The sequence below is a fragment of the Podarcis pityusensis genome (genome assembly GCF_964106645.2).
Source record: "Podarcis pityusensis genome assembly, chromosome: 15".
In the NCBI taxonomy this organism is placed as follows: Eukaryota; Metazoa; Chordata; class Lepidosauria; order Squamata; family Lacertidae; genus Podarcis; species Podarcis pityusensis.
Genome location: NC_138040.1, coordinates 22728347 through 22749905, shown reverse-complemented (window position 1 = coordinate 22749905; position 21559 = coordinate 22728347). Strand labels below are relative to the sequence as shown.

Below are 21559 nucleotides of genomic sequence, written 5' to 3'. Positions count from 1 at the left end.
GCTGCCTTGCTCCTCGCTCTCTCCCTAAGCAGAAATGAGAGGGCACTGCTCGGGAGCCAGGAAAGCTCCACTGCCCCCAACTCCCCTGCCAATCGCTGCTTCTCCTGTTGGTATTTGTATGCAGTGTGAGTTGATGTACCAGAGGATTGTGGGAAAATGCACCTCTCTCTCATTCGCTGCAAAGACTTGTATGCTTCGGCCAGCTGTCTGTTCTTGCAAACCCAATGATTAGTTTTCCTCCCCCCGCTTAACCTGTTGTGGCATAATGTGGACTAGAAGCCATTTTGTCAGGGGCAGAAAGTGATATTTCAAGCCAGTAGGTTTATTACAGGACTGAGGGATTGCTGAATGTTGCTTGACTACAACTTTCATCATCCCTGACCATTGCCTGTGTTGGCTGAGTCTGATGGTAGGGGGTCCTTCAACCTTTGGAGGGCTACAGCTTCCCCATCCTTGGTGTATACACACCTGGGAAGAAAGGATGAATTATCTATGACAAATGATGTTAAATTCTCGAGAATAATCTTTTGGAGAATATTCTCGAGAATATTCTCGATTAATGAGAATATTAGAGAATTTTCATTTAGAATAGGAGAATATTCATTTTAATGCATTGAAAAGGATATAATTTTAATGCATTGAAAATGATATAATTAGATAATATACATGTTTATTCATGGGTAAACTTGTTCAGAGGCCATCTCACATGCTGTTACATATAATTGTATAAAGCATTGAAGTTGCTTTCTGTAAAAAAAAAAATCACACTGAGCCAAGGGTATAGAATTACTAAGAATAAGGTCACACCAAAATAGAAAAAAGGCTATTACATATAGTTGAAATACATGTGAATTCAAATGTTCATCAAATTAAATGAATAACATTTTTAAAACAAAACAAAAAGTGTTTTCTGTAGCTCACATTTCAGAACTGCCAATGGTGAATGACACAATGTCCAGTAATGTAACTGGATAAAAAAAATCATTATTCATTACTTACACTGGCAATATCAAAACTTGACTTATTATTTACTAGGTTTTTAAGTGTGGGTTGTAAAACTGGTTCTTACATTAGAATTTACAGTTTGTGGAGAATTTTCCAGCAGAGAACATTCTTGAGATTATTCTCATTCTCAAGAATATTCTCTGGAGAATATTCTCGCCTCACATCACTATCTATGACCCTCAGTATGAAAAACCTTCCCCATGTTCCTTTCTGTTTACATCTACACAGCTTCCAGGTTTGGGGTGGGTGGTGTGGAGAGGAGCTCAACCAACATTTTGTTGTTTTATGACTGTTTTCTATTTTAGTTTATTTTCTTTTTTTTAAAAAACAATTAAAAAAATTTGCAAGCTAGATTTTACCAGCACTGTTTTGATCCGCTTCTCTTGCATGGCTGTAGTTCTTGACTCTGTGCTTTTTTAATTATTTACTGCTGTGATTATTTCTATCTTTTAATTTGTACGATGCATCAAACAGTTTTTTGGGGAGAGACGAGGTATGCATAAAAGAAACCCACCAAGTGAGAAATAAATGGCCTCTGGCCTACACACCTGTGCCTCAAGAAGGAAAAAAAAAAGTCCTAGCCTTTAAGAGTTCTTGCTTGCTTTCTCTGGATTTCACTCCCACGTAGGCAAAAGGGTTGTGCAAAAGAAACAAACGGCATTATGTGATTTGGCTTTGTAACGTGAAACGGAAGCTGTTCACATTTAGCATGCTTGAATATGTACTGGGGGTGGTGGTGGTGGTGAAAGCTTCAGACCTTCAGCATTGTATTTGTTTGGAACACGGGCAGGCACACATGCTGCCTGTACCATGGGGAAGCACAACAAGTAATACTCGTATGATTCAACTCTGCTAGCTTTCCAAGGGCTGCTCTCTTCACCTGGCCCAACGGCTGAGCCAGCTCCTCAACTTCCAACTGCGCAGAATGCCCATCCTCTCCAAAGAATCAGCTCCGGGACTGATCATCGCAACAGGTATGGCTTTGTTGGTTTGTATTGATCTGTAGTCCATTTCCCCTGCCTCCAGCAGGTCCAGGAAGACTCTGTTATAGGTAGAACACTGGTAAAAATGATTAAGCCGATGTTTTTCTCTATCCCTCACCCTCTAAATATAATTTGAATTGCCCAATTTATGGAAGGTGCACAGGTTCAAGCTTTGGTGAACCTCCAGAATCTCCAAAGATGACTAAGGATGTTTCTATGTGTTGTTCCTGAGCTGGCTTGGGGCACTGATGGTGTGCTTCAAAGAGAGCTGTTCCCTGTAAGCCAAGCTAACTCTTCACACACACACTGTTTGCTGTTTAGCAGCCATGGTCACACCTCAGTGGGGAACGATGAATTAAAAAGCAGCCAGACCCTGACGATTCACACACTTGCTTTTGTAGGATCTGTGGGCAAGAACATGGCGAGCAAAATGAACGTGTACATTTCAAGCAGCGCGGGGGTCCGGTGGAAAGAGGTAAGGCTTTTGCAAGTCTCCGCGCGGGGTCTTCCCCTGGTCCTGGGGTAGCAAGGAAAAGCCCTCTGGAAGAAAACAGTCCATTTATCTGGGAAGCCCTGTTTATAGATGCCTTAGATCTTCCAGCTGTTTTGGACCATAACTCCCAATCAGCCCATCTACTGTGGCCATGTAGGCTGTTGCTGATGAGAGTCATAGTCCAAAACATCTAGAGAACATCAGGCTGGTTTACCTATGCAAAAACGGACACAAGTGGCGCTGTGGGTTAAACCACAGAGCCTAGGACTTGCCGATCAGAAGGTTGGTGGTTCGAATCCCTGTGACGGGGTGAGCTCCCGTTGCTTGGTCCCTGCTCCTGCCAACCTAGCAGTTCAAAAGCACGTCAAAGTGCAAGTAGATAAATAGGTACCACTCTGGCGGGAAGGTAAACGGCGTTTCCGTGTGCTGCTCTGGTTTGCCAGAAGCGGCTTAGTCATGCTGGCCACATGACCCGGAAGCTGTACGCCGGCTCCCTCGGCCAATAAAGCGAGATGAGCGCCGCAACCCCAGAGTCGGTCACAACTGGACCTAATGGTCAGAGGTCCCTTTACCTTTTTACCTAGGCAAAGGCCACAGTTGGGTTGCCACTTCTGTAAACTGTTACAAGCAGGGGATAGGAGGCTTCTCTCTCTTCCCCTCTTCCCAGTTTTGCTAAGCAAACATTGCAGACAGTGGCAGCCTTTATATGGAATTCCCTGACATGTTCCAGCCAGGCAAGGATACTAATGGTGCAAAACTGGGCAAAGGAGAGGGGTGTGGTCTGGGGAGAGGAGTTGTGGCCTCAGGAGAGTCCCAAGGGGCCAAATGGAGAGGTCGGGGGGGGTCACACTTGAACCCAGGCCTGAGGTACCCCACTGCTGACGTAAAGGAAGCCACAAGAGTTTACTTGAGCACATGCCATGTCCCCTGCCCTCCTGCCCTTTCTCTCCTTGCGGAGTACCTTCAAGCAGCTCTCCCATGTCTCTCAGATTAGGAGGAAATAATCCGGTTAGAGCCCATGACTTGGATCCCTGCACCTCTCAGTTTGCAAATTAAGCACAGCTCTTTTTGAATTTAATGGCAAGAGAGCTGTGCATCTGTAGCGAATTGGGGTGTATGTGTGTGGATTTTTTTCTTCTCAAAATCACAGCTTTTGAAAAAAGAAGTCTGGCTGGTTTACTGTCATGTGTTATGTTTGGCTGTTAGCCTTTGAAAACATAGTCAATGAGATTCTCTCTCTTTTTTAAGGGGTGTGTGCGTGTGGAGAGAGTATGTCTGTGTGATCAGCCAAAGAGTTTTGGCCAACTTCCATCAGGGTAGGGCTTGGCCCAAATTTTACAAGTGCTTTTGGCTGATTGGGTGGTCTGGTCTGCAGTGGGGTTTGTGGCAGGCCTCTCCAGACGGATGTTAGTCTAAGGCTGCATTCTAACATCTGCAAAGTGTTTAAATGCTGTGAACGGAGTCACCTCCTTTTCCTTTCTGAGAGTGGTGTGGGTTTGGTTTGGCAGCACCAAGGCCGCTAGGACAACAGCAGCAGCAGGCAGGGAATTTTTTTCTGTCTCTGGCCTTGTAATGTATATCATAGAGAAAACTATTTGGGAGCGACAAATGCTCTGTCATCTCAGTTCAGTTGTATGTTGCATTTTCCATGGCAAAGCGGCTCATTACTTCAGAAAGGTTTGAGTTAAAATTGACTAACAAATCACTAATTATAAGGTGTAATTCAATTCTGAATACAGTGATACCTCGGAAGTCAAACGGAATCCGCTCCGGAAGTCCGTTTGACTTCCAAAAAGTTTGCAAACCAAGGCACAGCTTCCGATTGTCTTCAGGAAGCCACACCAGACATTCGGGTTCCAAAGAACGTTTGCAAACAGGAACACTTAATTCCGGGTTTGCGGTGTTCGGGAACCAAAATGTTCGAGTCATGAGGCGTTTGTCAACCAAGGTACAACTGTAGTCATATAAATAGCCCAATCAAAGCAAATGGGGATTTTACTTTTTATGCCACTGGCCATATAGCATATACCATATATAAAAATTGCTTGGGAGCGACTAATAGACTATCATCACAGTTCAGTTTTGTGCTGCTTTTCCATGGCAAGTTGCTCAAAGCAGCTCAAAGCCTCAGAAAAGTGTGCATAACAATTCACTGACATGTAAGGCATGACAAAATTTAAATAGGCGTCTGCATAGGAATACGCTATATCAAAGCATTTTGTATTAATAAGTAGACAATAAAATTAAACAATCCACTAATAATGCCTTGCAGAGTGCCTGGGTGAAACTGCCTCAGCTCATGGGCAGAGGCCAAAGCACCTTGTTTTTTATTATTTATTATTATGGTCAAAGACCAGTTCAAGAAGCACAACTGAGACTGCTTTCACAAGAATGAAATAGACATTTGAAACAATATACAATAACAACATAGATTAAAATTAAAACCGTCGCATGAACACAAAAGGACCTAAGGTTAAACTAACATGCCCCTGGGACACCCAGGAGGCCAGCTACGGCAGTTTTCCTAGTGATCTATTTGTTCCAGGGGTTGTTCCACAAATCTGTGCGCAGAATCTGGCGACCATCCGGGTCATCTTGTGGTTTTTACCTAAGAGGAGAAAATTTAGGCTTGTCTGGGAGGTCAGCAAGCCTCACCAGATGGGGGTCGATGGTATCTCTACGTGCCTCATTGTAAAAAGGACATCTAAAAAATAAGTGTTCAGGGCTTCCTATTTCACCTAATGGGCAGACGCTACATTGCGGTATATCACCAAACCGCGATGTTTGGCTGATGATACACCGCAGTGTTGAAAAGCTGATATCGCCCCACCCTAGCCTCCAGCCTTCTTCCACTCATGCGCCCCTGTTTGCTTCTTTCTTCAGGTCCTGTCCGGACCCCATTATTACTCATGGGGCGACCATGGAGGGATCCTCATGGCGGTAACACAGGGCACAGAGACAAACCAGCTCAAGTAAGTTCCATGGGCAAATGGGCTGCTGAATCTGAGCTAACAGAAAGCAGTAGAATAGCCGATAATTAGCTCTCCACTTGAATTCCTTTAGGCCACATAGGGAAGGATTGTTGTGATTTGTTATACTGAAGCTTTACCAATGGAGAGCTTGAAGAATTGAGAAATGGTGTGATTCCTCTCCCCCCATTCCACCCGGCACTGAGCTTTTAGAGGTGGCGGTGGTGAGCTAGAGAATCTGGAATTTTACTACAGTTTGTACAGAAAAAAATTTGCAGCAGATTGCTCTCAAGAACAAACAAGCCATCTAAATTGCTGTTCAGATTTGCATCACAATGCCTGTAGCTATTGCTGCTTTTCTTGTAGCTATGAACGACGGGCTGCCTTCAATGCTAGTTCTACTTAAGAGTTAGACCCATTGCAATCAATGGACTCAAAGGACTTGTGTCCCTTGATTTCTGCGGGTCTGCTCTAAGTAGGGCTAGCACTGGAGGCAACCTAGCATCACAAAGCGCCTAAAATTTTCTAGGTTATCCACATACGTTAAAAGTGGGAAACTGACACTTCTTATGCTGTGCTTCAGGAAGAAATTGAAGACCAAAACAGAAGTTCTGTATTTGGGCCTCTTTAACCTCTTTTTAAAAAAACTGAAAGCAGCTGGTCCGAGGTCTGATTTTGATTGTAACAAGGGTACTTGGGCAGGGGCGCAAAAGGATATATGTGAGGCAGGGCCTTTTCAGTGGTGGCAGTGAGACTGGAATGCCATCTCTGTGGAGATCCACCCCTGGGCTTCTTCTTTTAGCCTTTGGGCAGGAACAGGTTGTCCCTGTTGAGCATGTGCTCAAGAGATCAACAGGTCCTGATCAGTGTTTCCCAAACTTGTTTTTGGACTACAACTCCCATCACCCCTAGTTAGCAAGTCAGGGATGATAGGAATTGTAGTCCGGAAGCAGCTGGAGGCCTAAGTTTGGGAAACACCTGCCTAGATTTTACTTTGTATTGATTAAGGGAGTAGAGCAGATGTGAACACTGAACAGCCTTGACCTGCCATTCTCTCTATGTAGGTACAGCACAAACGAAGGGGAGACCTGGAAGGTGTTCACCTTTTCGGAGAAGCCAGTCTTTGTTTACGGCCTCCTGACGGAGCCTGGGGAGAAAAGCACCATCTTCACCATCTTTGGCTCTTACAAGGAGAATAGGCACAGCTGGCTCATCCTGCAGATCAACACCACGGATGTGCTTGGTGAGTGAGGGAGTTGCTGTTTGGTGTCCCTCAAAGTTTTCCAGAGGGTGTCTGAGTATTGCACATTTTAAGTGTCATAGAATTATCCTGTAGAAGTACAGTTGTACCTTGGATCCTGAATGCCTCGGTACTCGGACGTTATGGCTCCCAAGTGCCGCAAACTGGAAGTGACTGTTCCGGTTTTCGAATGTTCTTTGGAACCCGAACATCCAATGAGCCTTCAGTGGCCTCTGATTGGCTTCCAATGGACTGCAGAAGCTTCCTGCAGCCAATCAGAAGCCGCGCTTTGGTTTCCAAAGGTTTTGGAAGTCAAACGGACTTCTGGAATGGATTCCGTTAGACTTCCAAGATATGACTGTATTCTGGAAATTGCATTTTGTCACTGAGACATCTCTGTTATGTATCCTCCCTCATAGAATTATAACTCCCATGGTTCCTTGGTGAGAGGAAAGGACTGTTTGAGTTGTTGTGGTTGTTGTTGTTGTTATACTACCCTATACCCTCAGGTCTTGGGGTGGTTCACAACATAAAATCACAATATAAAAACACAAAATACATAATAAAAACAAGAAGAACCCAATAACCACCCGCAATAAACACATTTTTAAAAGGTGTTGGATGTCAGCCAGCCTAAAGCCTGGTTAATTTAATTTAATCTTCACTGGATATTCATATATTTAGGAGACTCATTTAGGAAGTACACCTTCCTTCCTTCGGAAGTCTTTTGTTTAGACAGGACTCTACAATATTATTTTTCTTTCAGTCAGTATTCATTTGATGTTTTTTTACAAATCTTTTGTTGATTTTTATCATTATATATTAGACTTGGCCTTGCTCTGTTTTTTAATGAAAGCACAGATTATAAATTTGCCAGTAAATAAAATTATAAACTGCCTTATTGAGGGGTAGCCAAAATGGTGCCCTCCAGAGGCTGCTGGACTACAAATCCCAGCATGCCTAACCACTGGCCATGCTCACTGAGGGTGATCCTCAGGTGGCGCAATTGGTCAGTGCAGCTGGGTGTTAACCAGAAAGTTCATGGTTTGAGCCCACCCAGGGACAGCTGTAGGTAGGATTTCTGTATTGCAGCGGGTTGGACTAGATGACCCTTGGGTTCCAACTCTATGATTCTATGTGACAAGTTCAATCCCTGGCATCACCAGGTTGGACTGGGAGAGAACCCTGTCTCAAATCCTTCAGAGAGCTGCTGCCAGTCTGTGTAGACAGTACTGAGTTAGATGGGCCAATGATATAAGGCAGCTTCATATGTGGTGGCATAGATTTGTGGGGAGTGGGAGGCAGGGAAATTTCCAGTCCCGAAATCCTGCTTTTATGGGTATTTAAAATACTGGCGGGATGCGGGTGGCGTTGTGGGTTAAACCACAGAGCCTAGGGCTTGCCGATCAGAAGGTCGCAATGGGATGAGCTCCCGTTGCTCGGTCCCTGCTCCTGCCAACCTAGCAGTTCGAAAGCACCTCAAAGTGCAAGTAGATAAATAGGTACCGCTCTGGCGGGAAGGTAAACGGCGTTTCCATGCGCTGCTCTGGTTCGCCAGAAGTGGCTTAGTCATGCTGGCCACATGACCCGGAAACTGTACGCCGGCTCCCTCGGCCAATAAAGCGAGATGAGCTCCACAACCCCAGAGTCAGTCACGACTGGACCTAATGGTCAGGGGTCTCTTTACCTTTAAAATACTGGCATGCAATCACATCTGGAAACAGGAGAAGCAGTTAAACATGGCAGAAGAACGAGCTTGACTAAAATGTAGAACTGATGCCTTCTAAAACTGTAAGTGTTCTAAGTGGAGCTTCTTGGCAGCCCAAATGGGTTTGAAATATAAATAAGATACGTGACTCACTCCAAGGAATGTTCTGCGGAATAGGTTTGTTGCTGTCTGTCGCGGTCCGTACGGGGGAGAAATTTGATTCAGCTCGCATTTAAGGATGGACCTGCCTAATTCACACCTTGGGAAACATCACATCAACAGAAACACAACCATCCTGAGAAATCTTTTGCGTTTCCTAATTTTGCAATGTAGTTCTCCAGCCAAGCGATGTGTACAAAAAATGCATAAACTAGGGCAAAAAGTGTGCATAAAAATGCAAAGGTTGGTAAAAAAATTAAAATTGCATTGGGGAAAATTATGTACAAAAATGAGCAAATAGTCAAACCCACATTAAAAATGCTTGTTAAGAGAAATTTGTGTTTAAATCTTGCAGCCCCCCCCCTTTTGAAAGCAAATATGTTGAGTCCATGACATGGTGAACCCATTTTACGTTTAGACGCACAAACCCTTTGCTACCCTCCACCCCCCATCTAATGTTGCTTGTTCATTGCATAGGGGTGCCATGCACGGAAAACGATTACAAACTGTGGTCCCCCTCTGACGAAAGAGGCAATGAGTGTCTCTTGGGACACAAGACGGTCTTCAAAAGGCGAACTCCCCATGCGACTTGCTTCAATGGGGAAGACTTTGATCGCCCGGTCATGGTCTCCAACTGTTCTTGCACCAGAGAGGATTATGAATGGTGAGTTCATGAAGTTCCCTGTGGACTGCAGCTCAGATTACCGTATTTTTCCATGTATAACACGTCACCACGTATAAGACGCCCCCTATTTTGAGGGACTCAAATTTAAGAAAATGGGGGGAGATGGCACAGAGTTGTTGAGCTCTTTTGGTGGGGGGGGGATTGCTGAAAATCTGCCTCTCGCCTGTCCCTTCGCTGGCAGGAACTGCCAATTGCCCGCCCAATTGTTGCGGCATCAGCCAGTCAACACCAGCCATTGATGCAGCAACCAATAACACTCCCAATAGCCGCTGACAGCAACCAATCAAACGTCCACCCTATGCACTATCCATGTATAAGACGACCCCCACTTTTTAGAATAATTTTTAAAGAAATGCCCGGAAAAGTATGGTAAATGTCAGCAATGAAGGGCACTTAATGGCTGTTTCTGTTTTTGGGTGAGATTCAATCGCATAGGGTGTACATTTAAAGTTGATTTGAAGCGCTTTCAAATCTTCTCCCCACTCCCCCACCCACTGCCAAAAATAAAATACAAAATCAGACATTTTGCTGTATGGAAATTGACAGGGAAATGCACTGCAGAGCATTGGATAACACTTGCTTGGCACAGCCTCACCAGTGGTGTAATGATCTGGGGTTGCAGGATCCTTATTATTCCTGCTGAAGGGTCCCTATCTTCAGCGTCCTAGAGCCACCCAATCAGCATGAAAGGGGGGCTTTTCAGCCGTCTTAAGCTCCAAGGCTAAACATTTAGGAACACTGAAAATACTGAGCCATTTCAAAAGAATGGTGTGCAAGTTCTGTTGCATACGCTGGAACTTCAAGGAAAACTTGAACGTAAATCACGCTGAACGATTAGCCCATGTTATGTGCACTGAAAATAGTAGGTATAGCTGAAAGGCAACACATGGAGATCTGTGCAGTTTCTTACAGTGCCCCCAAAATTATTATTATTGTATAATTGTCAAATTATTGTATAATCTTGGAAGGGGGCTTGGCTGTGACTTATCGCGAAGGGAGCACCGTATAATCTGCCCACAAACAAACCAGAATGAATGCTTACTGAACAGACCCAGCTTATTTGAGCCCTGGGTATCTTTTGGCTTGACTGGCTAATCTAAATAGGAAAGCGCAGTGGGGAGTATCCTTCCCCCCCCCCCCACGAATGAGGTTTTAGCTGAGATTGTTGGAGCATCCAGAAATAGAGACGAGCAATTATTATTGCCTTGTCACTTTTTCCTTCAAATGAAGGCAGCTTCCCGAGGGAATGTTGGCTGCAGTTCCTTGTGTAATTATGAGCGCATAACTCCCACTGATCAGTTGGCCTTGAGCACTCAAACTGAACAAGGGATTATTAATACCTTAGCATTTATATAGCATTTTGGCATGTGTAGAGGGGTTTGCATACATTGTCATGTTGTCATCCTTGGTACATACTCTGTGAGGTAGATTAGTATTATCCTGCCCATATTACAGATAAGAAGGCCTTGCGAGGAATTGGCTTGACTAATGGTCACCTGGTAAATTAAGGGGAGAACTCACTAGGCTGTGGGTATATGAATATTCGTCAACACAGGGGAATGACAACCTCAAATATTGGGAATTTAGGTCTGTGGGTGAGGGGCTAAAAGAAAATGGAATTCTGGTTGCTGGATTTTGAGGTATTGACGCTTTGTCAGAAACTACTGATGGATTGCTGTGAAGTGTCCCTTAATATGATATTTAAAACAGCTTTTAAAAACCAACCAACACAACTTTCCTCAAAAGTACAAGGTGACTTTCTATCCAATAAAACAAAAGTCAAGGTGATCTAGAGTAGATTTCAGTGTGCATGTGTTGTTTTTTGGAGAGGAATTTATTATATCCAATGAATTATTCAATATAATTCGAGGCAGACTTAGCCACAAGATAAAAGTAAAAATGCTGGAATTCATTAACACAGCTGCCAGTTACCTTGGATAAATGTTGACAGTGGTTTGGGCCTCAGTGGACCCATATTGCAGAAAGCACGTAGCTCTTGGGTAGCGTACAACCACTTTGATATTTGAAGAACTTCACTGGAAGAAGAAAACCCCTTGAGGTGAATGGAGCTTGTGGAAATAACTATTACTGTAACTTGGAGGTGAACAGCTTTGGCATTCCCCGGGGCCATTTTGTTTCCCTGGCAGTGGCCTGTGGACCGGATGTGTATTTTGCCACACAAGCCAATCCTCCCATGGCCAACCTCTATAATAAATTTCTTGTTGCTGAACTGTTAGGGATTGCCTGTTCTAGAGCACGTGTACAGAGGTAAGCTGGTGGGAAGAGCGTTGGACCAAGCTTGACAAGACTTGGGTTGATGTTCTCCTTCAGCAATGAAGTTCTCTGGGTAATATTGGGCCAGAACGTTATCCCTCCTACCCCATGGACCAACTTTACTGGTGGGTTGGATCACCCACTGTCAGTCTTCTGATGTCATATTGAAAACCAGGTGATTAGCTGGTGGGTGGTCCAGCTGTCAAAATTGGCCCACCAGGAGATGAAGATGCTGCACAAAGCAGGATTGAGCTCCATGTGCACCACCAGATGGGGTTCAGTTCTGCTTTGTGTAGGGTTTCAGTTTTGCTGGCTAGTTCTCAAAGAGAACTACTTGGTGTACCTGAACTGAGATGGTTTTAAGTCCCCACGCGTCAGCTGAACAGGCTAGAATGGGCCAGATGAGAAGAGCTGGTGAGCCAGGTGTGGATTCTCCATCCCTGGCCTAATTTACTTTACACAGTCCTTGTGAGCTCGCTCTCTCTGTATGTACATTGGATTACGGACTTTCTTGCAGGTGTAATTGTGGGTTAATTCATTTTTTACTGCACTCTGATTAAAATGCGGTGGAGCTAGCATCAGAAAGAAAGAAAGTCCATCATGGAGAAGCAAATGAAATTAATTTTTGGCAAGGGCAGGTGGGAGGGGGCGTAAAGATAAATTCTTTCAGCATCTGGCTCTCGGGCTGTGTAGCTGCCAGCTGGCAAGGCCTCCTGGGATGCATTAACATGTTCACAGGTCCTCCAGTGAAAAAGGACATACTGTGAGATATTTGAATTCTGCTAATAAGAGCCTTCGTTTAAATAGCTGCATTTCCAGAACATTTGGTGCTTTAGCTTTTTTTTCTAATTGTAAAAAAGTAGTTATATAAATACATATGTATATAAACCTACACTTGAAGGGCACATTTCCTTCTCCTCTCCTCCCCTTGCCCCTCGCCTCTGCTTTTTCCTGGCTCAGTGACTTTGGCTTCAAGCTGAGCGAAGACTTGTCATTAGAAGTTTGTGTACCAGACCCCGAATTTGCCGGCAAACCATCTTCTCCCCCTGTGCCATGTCCCATTGGTTCAACTTACAAGAAGACCAGAGGGTAGGTGACTGCCCTGGTGGCATGCATTTATCTATTATTATTATTATTTATTTATTATTATTATTATTAACATTATATACGGCTCTCCCTCAAAAGGCCACAGGAGGGCCACAGTTCGCCTACCTCACTGTAAGCAGGATAGTTGGTTATATGTGAAAGGTGGGTCATGTATTCATGTAAGATAAGATAGGGACGTGGGTGGCGCTGTGGTCTAAACCACTGAGCCTCTTGGGCTTGCTGATCAGAAGGTCGGTTGTTCGAATCCCCTCGACGGGGTGAGCTCTTGTTGCTCTGTCCCAGCTCCTGCCAACCTAGCAGTTTGAAAGCACAACAGTGCAAGTAGATAAATAGGTACTGCTGTGGCAGGAAGGTAAACGGTGCTATCGTGACCTCTGGTTTCCGTCACGGTGTTCCGTTGTGCCAGAAGCAGTTTAGTCATGCTGGCCACATGACCCGGAAAAGCTGTATGTGGACAAACACCAGCTACCTTGGCCTGAAAGCAAGATGAGTGCCGCACCCCATAGTCGTCTTTGACCGGACTTAACCGCCCAGGGGTCCTTTACCTTTACCTTTTCCCTTCATGATGCCATTCTTTCCAAATGGATTCAGAAGAAGGAACAGGTTTAAGAGGGAATGGGTTTGTTCTTCCTATGGGTCTCAGTGGGACTGGCTACCAAGTCAGTGTGCTTTGATAAGATCAGTGCAATCAGTGGACGCAGAGCAGGACTGCAGCATTAACACCCTTCACTTTTCTGTGTTAGTTACCGCAAGATTTCTGGAGACACTTGCTCAGGGGGGGACGTCGAGGCTCGGCTGGAAGGGGAATCTGTACCATGTCCATTAGCAGGTAAGTGGGAAGGAGGCAGTTCCCGCCTCCACTAGAACCACCAACCAGAGCGACTGTTCTAGCCAGAGGGGGTGGAGACCAAAGGCTGCATCCAGTGTTCTCTTGTCTTCTTTGTCTGCAGAGGAGAATGAATTCATTCTTTACACCACACGGTACTCCATCCACCGATACGACCTCTCCTCTGGGATCAGCGAAGAGCTGCCGCTGACGGGGTTGCGAGGGGCGGTGGCACTTGACTTTGATTATGACCGCAACTGTTTGTACTGGGCCGACGTGACGCTAGACATTATCCAGGTGAGTTTTGCCTTCTGAGCTTCTTTGGTGAAAGTTTTTGAAGAAAGGTGGCGCCGTTTAGGAGTCCCAGGGAGAGTTGCAGCCATATGGATTAGCAAGGGCGTAATGTTGGGGGCTGTTTTAGAGAACAGGGCCTCCTAGGACAGGCTATTGCTTTTGGTCAAGGATCAAAGATGGTGGGCAAAGATATACATGCAGGGATATCATAGAGTTGGAAGAGACCCAGAGGATTCCTTGCAATGCAGGAATATGCAGCTGTCCCTTACGGGAATCAAACCTGCAACCTTGGTATTGTCAGCACTATGCTCTAACCAATGGAGGTATCCAATGCTCTTAAAAATGAGCTAGATACCACGGGGAGCCTATTTCATTCTGAGGGCCACATTCCCTTCTCGGCAGCCTTGCAGGGGCCACATGCCAGTGGTGGGGCCAGAGGGAAAAGTGGGTGGGGCAATGGATATAAATTTCACCTTTGCACACTAGGGTACTTTATAGACACATTCACATGTCCCTCCGTCTAGGCAAGCAAGAGACAAGATCGGAGTTTAAGGACACATCCAAGCCAGGCAAAAACTATAATGAATGACTTTAAATAGTTTTTTGACCTGATTTTCAAACTATGTGTGTTTATAGATTTTTTTTTTCATTTTGTAACCCATATAAACACCAGTAATTTTTTTTACAAACCAGCAGCAGCTGAAACATTTTCCAAGCACAGCACATTAAAACCAGCCATTGCAAGACTGTGCATATTTCCCTGGGGGAGAGAATTCTAAAGGTGGGAAGGGGGCAGCACTTAAAAGACCCCGCCCTTGTTCCCTGTCAGTCTTAGCAGTGCTCACAGCTGAGCCAGATGATGCTTCTTGCTTGCCTGAGTAGAATAGGGTGTTTGTGGAAACTAGGCTATGATACAAAGGTGCAATTTACACTCACTGCTGCGCTCAAATTTGCCTCACCTACTGCCAACATGTGCCCCCCAGAAAGTTTTCCAGATGGAAAAAAAGTTTTCCCCATGCTTGATTTGAGGTGCCCAGGGATGTGCTTGTTTTCTATATATCCAGTCCCCCTTTGATTTTCTCTGTGCTTGTACAGGAATTGAACTCACTGATGCTTTAGATTCCTTGTTCTTATTTATTCTCAGCGCCTGTGTCTTAATGGGAGCTCGGGACAGGAGATCATCGTCAGCACCGGTCTGGAGACGGTCGAAGCGTTGGCCTTTGAACCCATCAGCCAGCTGCTGTACTGGGTGAACGCTGGCATTCCAAAAATCGAGGTATGCGTCTCTGTGCAACCTGGATGTGTTGTTGCCCAAAGCAGCAGCACCTCTTGGAGCTCAATGGAAGCCGGGAGGGTCAAACCCAGGACCTCAAAATAATAAATTAAGCCAAGAGTCAGTAAAGACTATTACTGTCCAGGCAGAGTCCCACCCTGAAGCTTTTATAGCCCTTCCTGTCAAGGAGAGCTAGCGGCCAGCCAAAACAGGCAGGGCCACTGCAGAAGCTTCACTGCCCTCGCCACTTGGTGCATCTGTGCACAGAGCCACGGGGTTCTGTTTTCTATCATGCCTAGCCATTGGCCATGCTTGGCAGCGCTGATGGGAGTTGTAGTCCAAAACACCTGGAGGACACCAGGCCCGAGAAGGCAGACTAGGCAGAGCATAGGTTGACCCTAAGGGAAAATTAAGTTCTTCTTTCCCTCCTGCGAGCCATGTATCTGACTGTATCTTGTTGTTGTCCTGTAAAGCTAATGAGTAGGGCCGTTTTGGCCACATGAGGAGCATTTACCACAGCCTGGATGTTGGAAATAGTTTGCCATCACCGCTCTGTCAGCCTTGGCACATCTGTCAGCTGATAGTCCCCACCCACCACTTCTCTTCAGCTGCTTCCTGGTAACCAACCCATTTGCCCCAATAAGGCTTGGTATACAGGTGACCAGAAGCCTGATTCAGTGGACAGATTAATCCAAGTTAGTGGCAGGAAGCTGTTTGCTGTGCTTTTACAGAGTGCGTTCAGGCTTTTGCTTTGCGTTTATCTATCTGTCTATCTCAGTAGAGCCAGTGGCATAGGGCAGCGTTACAACCTTCTGCTTCCTGCTTTGGTCAGGTTGGGAGTACAAGGCTGGGATGGGCAGAGACGGGATTCGGAGCTACCAGTAGATCTCTGAGTAGTTGGCAGCAATTTGGCAAGAGATCCTGGCTCCCAGTTGTTCAGCAACAACAACGAAAAGCTCCATCTTCCTCCTTTATGAAGCTGGTGAAGTTCGTGGGCAACTTCTGACCTGCAGGGCCAAACCTCATTCTGTCAGTGCAAGGATTCATATTTGCACATGTGCTCCCTAAATATGTTTTTTTTGGGGGGGGGGTTAGGAGCATCCTACTCTCATGTAGGACCCTGGTAGAGACACATGCCCGACTGGCATGTTCTCTCCCTCCTGGTCGATCGTTCAGGAGCTTCAAAAGCTTTCTCCAACCTGAATATCACAGCGACCGATGCCTTGGAGACATCAGCACACTTAGGGATCTGCAGAGTATTCAGTTTGCGTAACAAACTCAGTAGCTCAACATTTTGGCTAATCTACTTTTATTTACATATAATACACTCAGAGCATTCTGACTTAGCTCCATCCTCTTTCTCATCAGACCAAAAAGAGAGAGAACAAAGGACAATAGTCCTACTTCACGAAACACAGTAGTACCAAAACATCCTGTCTCCGTCACTTCCCATACTGTGGAATGTAAACATACACCGCCATGTGATAGACAGCAATCCCATGACTGCAGACACGGGGAATGAATCTCCAACACCTGCAACCTTCTGGAGCAGATTGAGGTTGGGGGGAAGAAGGATTGGAGTGACTTCTGTCGTGCAATCGTAAATCCTTTGCTAAAGGAACACGTGCATTGAATACTGCGGAATACACGTGCATTGAATACAGTGGTCCACATCCTTGGCTATAAGCCTTTGGAATAACTATAATGTTGACCAATCTGTACAGGAATAGTTCTGCTGCTGCCGCCCATGATGACAGCCAGATATGCTCCTTGTTTCTCCTCTTTGTGGTGTCATACTAGGTCGCCAACCCAGACGGAGACTTGCGACTTACGGTGTTGGATTCCTCTGTGCTCGAACGGCCGCGAGCCTTGACTCTGGTACCTAAAGAAGGGTAAGTGAGACGTCGGAAACACTAGCAGCCAGATTTGTAAGACCCTGGGCGGAATGGTGGCCAGCTCCACAGGGCTGCAGGGAGAATGAATGATGCGAGGGCAGGACTGAAATTAATGCGTCCTCTTTCAGGGTGGTTAAATATTAAGCTTCTGCACTTAAAATCTCACCAGAGACTAATTTTAGCAAACTTGCTGGGTTTTTTTTTCTACACCTCCTTTTCTGTAATATGGTAACATGTAGTGATGTTATTGTTACGGTTCTTTTGTTTTGTTTGGAATTACTTTATATATTTGTACAGTTTATTTTTGAATACTGTTCATTGAGTCAGGGGAGGAGAAGTACCTCTGGGGGGGGACACATTGTGCTCCTGGGTTAGTTTGCCCACCTTTGGTCCCCACCCTGCACTCAGCTCTCACCTATGGCTCCTAAAAGCTGTCAACATGCAACAGCGGCCACACCCCAGGAAATGGCTTCAACTGGCCAGCTAAACCAGATGAGGGTAGCCAATGGGTCTCTAACCCTCAGTGAATTAGGGATTTCCCCTGCATGCGAAGACAGGCTCTGGCAGATTGAGTGGACAAGACCAATAGTCTCTTGACCAACTGTCAAGAAGGCGGTTTCTGCCCATGCTCTAGAGCAGCCTTTCTCAACCTGTGGGTCCCCAGATGTTGTTGAACTACAACTCCCATCACCCTTAGCTAGCAAGGCCAGAGCTCAGGTATGATGGGAGTTGTAGTCCTATAACATCTGGGGACCCACAGGTTGAGAACTGCTTCTCTAGGGGGCAGATGGGGCTCGTCAACCTAGGAAGATAGCCCATCTAGAAGATGGAAAGCTCTGATCCTAAACCCTCCACTGCCTTGCGAGATATCTTTGGGGAAAGAAAAGGCTAAGGAGTAAACCCTACACAAATTTGTAGTGGAGTCCCTAAGATGGTTGATAGTATGCCTCTTATTGGCAACTCCTGCAGCCCGGCTGGTGCCAAACTTATTACTCTGCTTTCCTTTGGACTACATCACTGAGGCCGAGAGGCGGGTCTTGTCATCTGGGCAGTCCAGGACCTCCATACACCCTGCCCAGGTTTGCGCCCTGGGGAGGTCACTTCGGTGCTGCTAATGCAGCGGTTTGACTTCAACCCCGAAGGCGCACTCCATTGTCCCTCGAGACAGATGCCAACCACAGCAGCCATTCATTGACCTTAATAAAGAGATTTGGATTGATTGATTGATCGTGTAACTGCGGAGTGCAATTCATTTATGCAGAGTGTAAAGTAATGCTTTTGGAATCAGGGAGTACACTTTTCTCCACTGTGTCCAGAGAGCAGTCTCAGCACAGAGAGAAAGTGTGGAGCTCTCAGACCCTTGAACAGATGCTACTCCTTGCCCAAGAGACAGGGTTGTTTTAGAAAGGCAGGGGAAACCACTCCCTCTAGTGAAGTTGGAAGTTAGTCATGTCTGTTGACCAGGAAGAGAGACCTTGTCCTAAATTCAGGGAAGGGGTGATGTTCAGTGATGGGGCACTTGCGTTTAATACATGTGCAGTCCCTGGACCATGGCCGCTGTCTGAATGTTGCTGCCAATCAGTGTAGCCCATTGGTGGACTCCATTTCCCATCACTCCTGGCCTGCATGGCCAGTGATCTTGGATGATGGGAGTTGTAGTCCAACAGCTGCTGGAAAGTCACAGGATCCCTGACCCTGATGTGTCTGACTCGGTGTAAAGCAGCTCCTTATGGTTGCTCCAGGGACGTGCTGAAGAGCAATAATTCTCTTGTAACGTCCATAATTTGCCTTATCAGGCTGATGTTCTGGACAGACTGGGGGGACTCCAAGCCTGGCATTTACCGCAGTGAGATGGACGGCTCTTCCCCGACTTGCGTTGTCTCCGAGGGAGTGAGGTGGCCAAATGGAATTTCGGTGGATGATCACTGGATCTACTGGACGGAAGCCTACATGGACAGGATTGAGCGCATCGATTTCAACGGCTTGCAGAGATCGGTAATCCTGGACAGCCTCCCGCATCCTTACGCCATTGCTGTTTTTAAGGTATTCACTGGGCGCCTTCATTTAAAGCTTTCGTTTTTTATCTCTCGAACATGTTTCTCTCTCTTGGACCAAAATCTTGGGCTGGAGAAGGGATAGGGATCCTGTAGCCCTTTGGATGCTGTTGGACTGCAACTCCCAGCATTCTGGGCTGGGCTAGGCTGGGGCTGATGGGAGCTGGAGTTAGGGGAAGGGCCTAGCAATCTACCTTGCATGCAGAAAGTCCCAGGTTCAGTATCTCTTTTCTGAAACCCTGGAGAGCTGCCATCAGTAAGTGCAGACAGTGCTAGATGGACCAATGGTCAGAACAAGACAGCTACGAGTCTGTGCCTCCTAGCCTGGGTGTCAGTTCAGACTCGGCACCGTTTCTTGAATCGAAATACACATGGCACCAACGGTGAATTTTCCTCCCAATACATAAGGACGTAAGAAGAACCTGCTGGACCAGGCCAATGGTCCATCTAGCCGAGCATCCTGTTCTCAGCAGTAGCCAGCCTGATGCCACCAGGAAGTCTGCTAGCATGTTTCCAATCAACGGGCATTCAGAGGCATTGTGTCTCTGATACTGGCGGCAATGTAGCCATCATGACTATCTATATAATAGCTTCAGATAAGAGATTTTCTTCTGGACCACAGCAGAGGAGGAAAGGATTAAAATCCCACCCTCCCAATGCGTGTCCTGAGACCATTAATTATCTGCCCTCTCTGGCTGATAGTATTTGCGTTTAAAAACAAACCTACCTGCAACTTAAATGTAGAGCCACCTTTCTCCTGTCTAGTTTGGCCTTCTGCTCCTCGGATCGATGGCAGAAGTTCTAGAGCTTTGGGTGTGTGACCAGCTGAGGGGGGTTGGGTCTCCCCAGTTGTGCAGATTCAGCCAACGATGCACATTATCTATAATCTATCTATCTATCTATCTATCTATCTATCTATCTATCTATCTAAATGTACAGTATATTGTAAGTAAAACATCCAAGCAGTTTGGTAAAGAAATGAAAATAAGTGCCTAATAGAAGTGCAGGTTAAAAAAAACCAAACCAGATCCTTTTAAAAAGCAAAATATAATTAAGACCAGCAGTTGAGCTTAAAAACAGGTTAAAACACATGTCGGTCTTATAGAGATCTGGAGAGCCTTGCCTGAGCAAAAATGTTGCTGGCAGGTGCTGAGAAGGATACAGTGAAGATCCCTGGTTGATGTCAATAGGCAGGGAGTTCCAAAGTGTGGGTGCTTTCACATGAAAATATCCATTTCTTACAAATTCAGAAAAAAATGTGGATAGGTGCCAGTTTTCCAGATTATCCTGGGGTGATGAGGTGAAGTTGTTGGTTGACTACCCCCCATGATGGGGCCCCCCCTCACCCTCCTCTGAAGAGATCCATCCACTCAGTCCAGTATACCTGAAGGACCGTCTCCACCTCCATCGTTCTGCCCAGACACTGAGGGCCAGCTCCGAGGGCCTTCTGGCAGTTCCCTCACTAAGAGAAGCCAAGTTACAGAGAACCAGGCAGAGGGCCTTCTCGGTAGTGGTACCCACCCTGTGGAACGCCCTCCCATCAGATGTCAAAGAGAAAAATAACTACCAAACCTTTATGTGATGGGACGATGAGCTGCTTGTGTGTAAAATCCTAGTCCCTCAGAGTTTGGTCAAGTTTGCAAACCTCTGTCTGTAACGGAGCCCCTTAAACATGGCTCCGTCAGTCGCTGGCAGATTCCGACAGTGGTTGCTTTCGGAATCGCTTCCAACATAAAAGCTCCTTAACGGAAACACGTCTTCTGGACTCTCTGCGTGACAGTTTCCGGCGAGGAGTGGGTGTCCCTACAGGAGGTCCTGAAACCTCCCCACTGTTTTCGCTGGAAGTGTCTCTGAGCCATCCCTCCAGCTCCCTTTCCCTCAGCTCAGCTCCTCTCCCCCTACTGGTTCCCTCTTCAGCTGCTGAGTCTCTCCCAACCTGTGTGAGCCCTTTCACTTCCCTTCCTTCCGATGGCAGTTCCCTGACATCCACCTCCCCTCCAGGGCCCCCTTCATCCCCTCTCGCCCCCTCCTCTACGGGCGGTGAGGAGGCAAAACCCCGGAATGAACTTCCTTCATCTTCCGATGTCCCGAACACTTCTCTCCACCTGTTGCGGTTCCTGGTCTCGAAGTACTCCTCCTCCTCAGAGTCCATCTCCCCTTCCCCTTCCGATTCCGAGAATCCTTCCACCTCCTCCTCCTCATCGGTGGTCCCAAAGTATTCCCTCCGGAACCTCTCCACAGGCTGAGGTTTCCTTGGGAACCTTTGATGGAACGTTTCTATCAATACCTCGTCATTGATATCTTCTGCCATTACCCAAGTGTTTTCTGACTCCGGTTCTCCTTCCCACGCTACCAAATACTCCACCTGATCCCCCTTCCATCTGGCGTCGAGGATTTCTGCCACATGGCTGCTGCATTCCCTTTCTTCTATGACCGGTCCCCGAGTGGCCATCCCTTCTCGTCCCCCCTCATACGGTGACAGTAACGACCTGTGAAATACTGGGTGCAGTTTCATGTGGTTGGGTAACCGGAGCCTGAAAGCCACTGGGTTGACCTGTTGAATGACCTCAAAGGGACCCAATCTCCTGGGTCTT

General features: G+C 46.3%; 1 protein-coding gene across 1 annotated transcript in view; it reads left to right on the top strand.

Annotated features, from left to right (window-relative positions):
- SORL1 (sortilin related receptor 1) overlaps positions 1-21559 on the top strand; it is a 114931-nt gene that overhangs the window by 44138 nt on the left and 49234 nt on the right. The window contains exons 10-20 of the mRNA XM_080983347.1: positions 1862-1979; positions 2390-2463; positions 5365-5453; positions 6515-6693; positions 9035-9221; positions 12477-12605; positions 13367-13452; positions 13574-13746; positions 14888-15019; positions 16817-16908; positions 18708-18954. Coding sequence (XP_080839473.1) covers positions 1862-1979; positions 2390-2463; positions 5365-5453; positions 6515-6693; positions 9035-9221; positions 12477-12605; positions 13367-13452; positions 13574-13746; positions 14888-15019; positions 16817-16908; positions 18708-18954 — 1506 coding nt within the window. The remainder of the gene's footprint in view (positions 1-1861; positions 1980-2389; positions 2464-5364; positions 5454-6514; positions 6694-9034; positions 9222-12476; positions 12606-13366; positions 13453-13573; positions 13747-14887; positions 15020-16816; positions 16909-18707; positions 18955-21559) is intronic.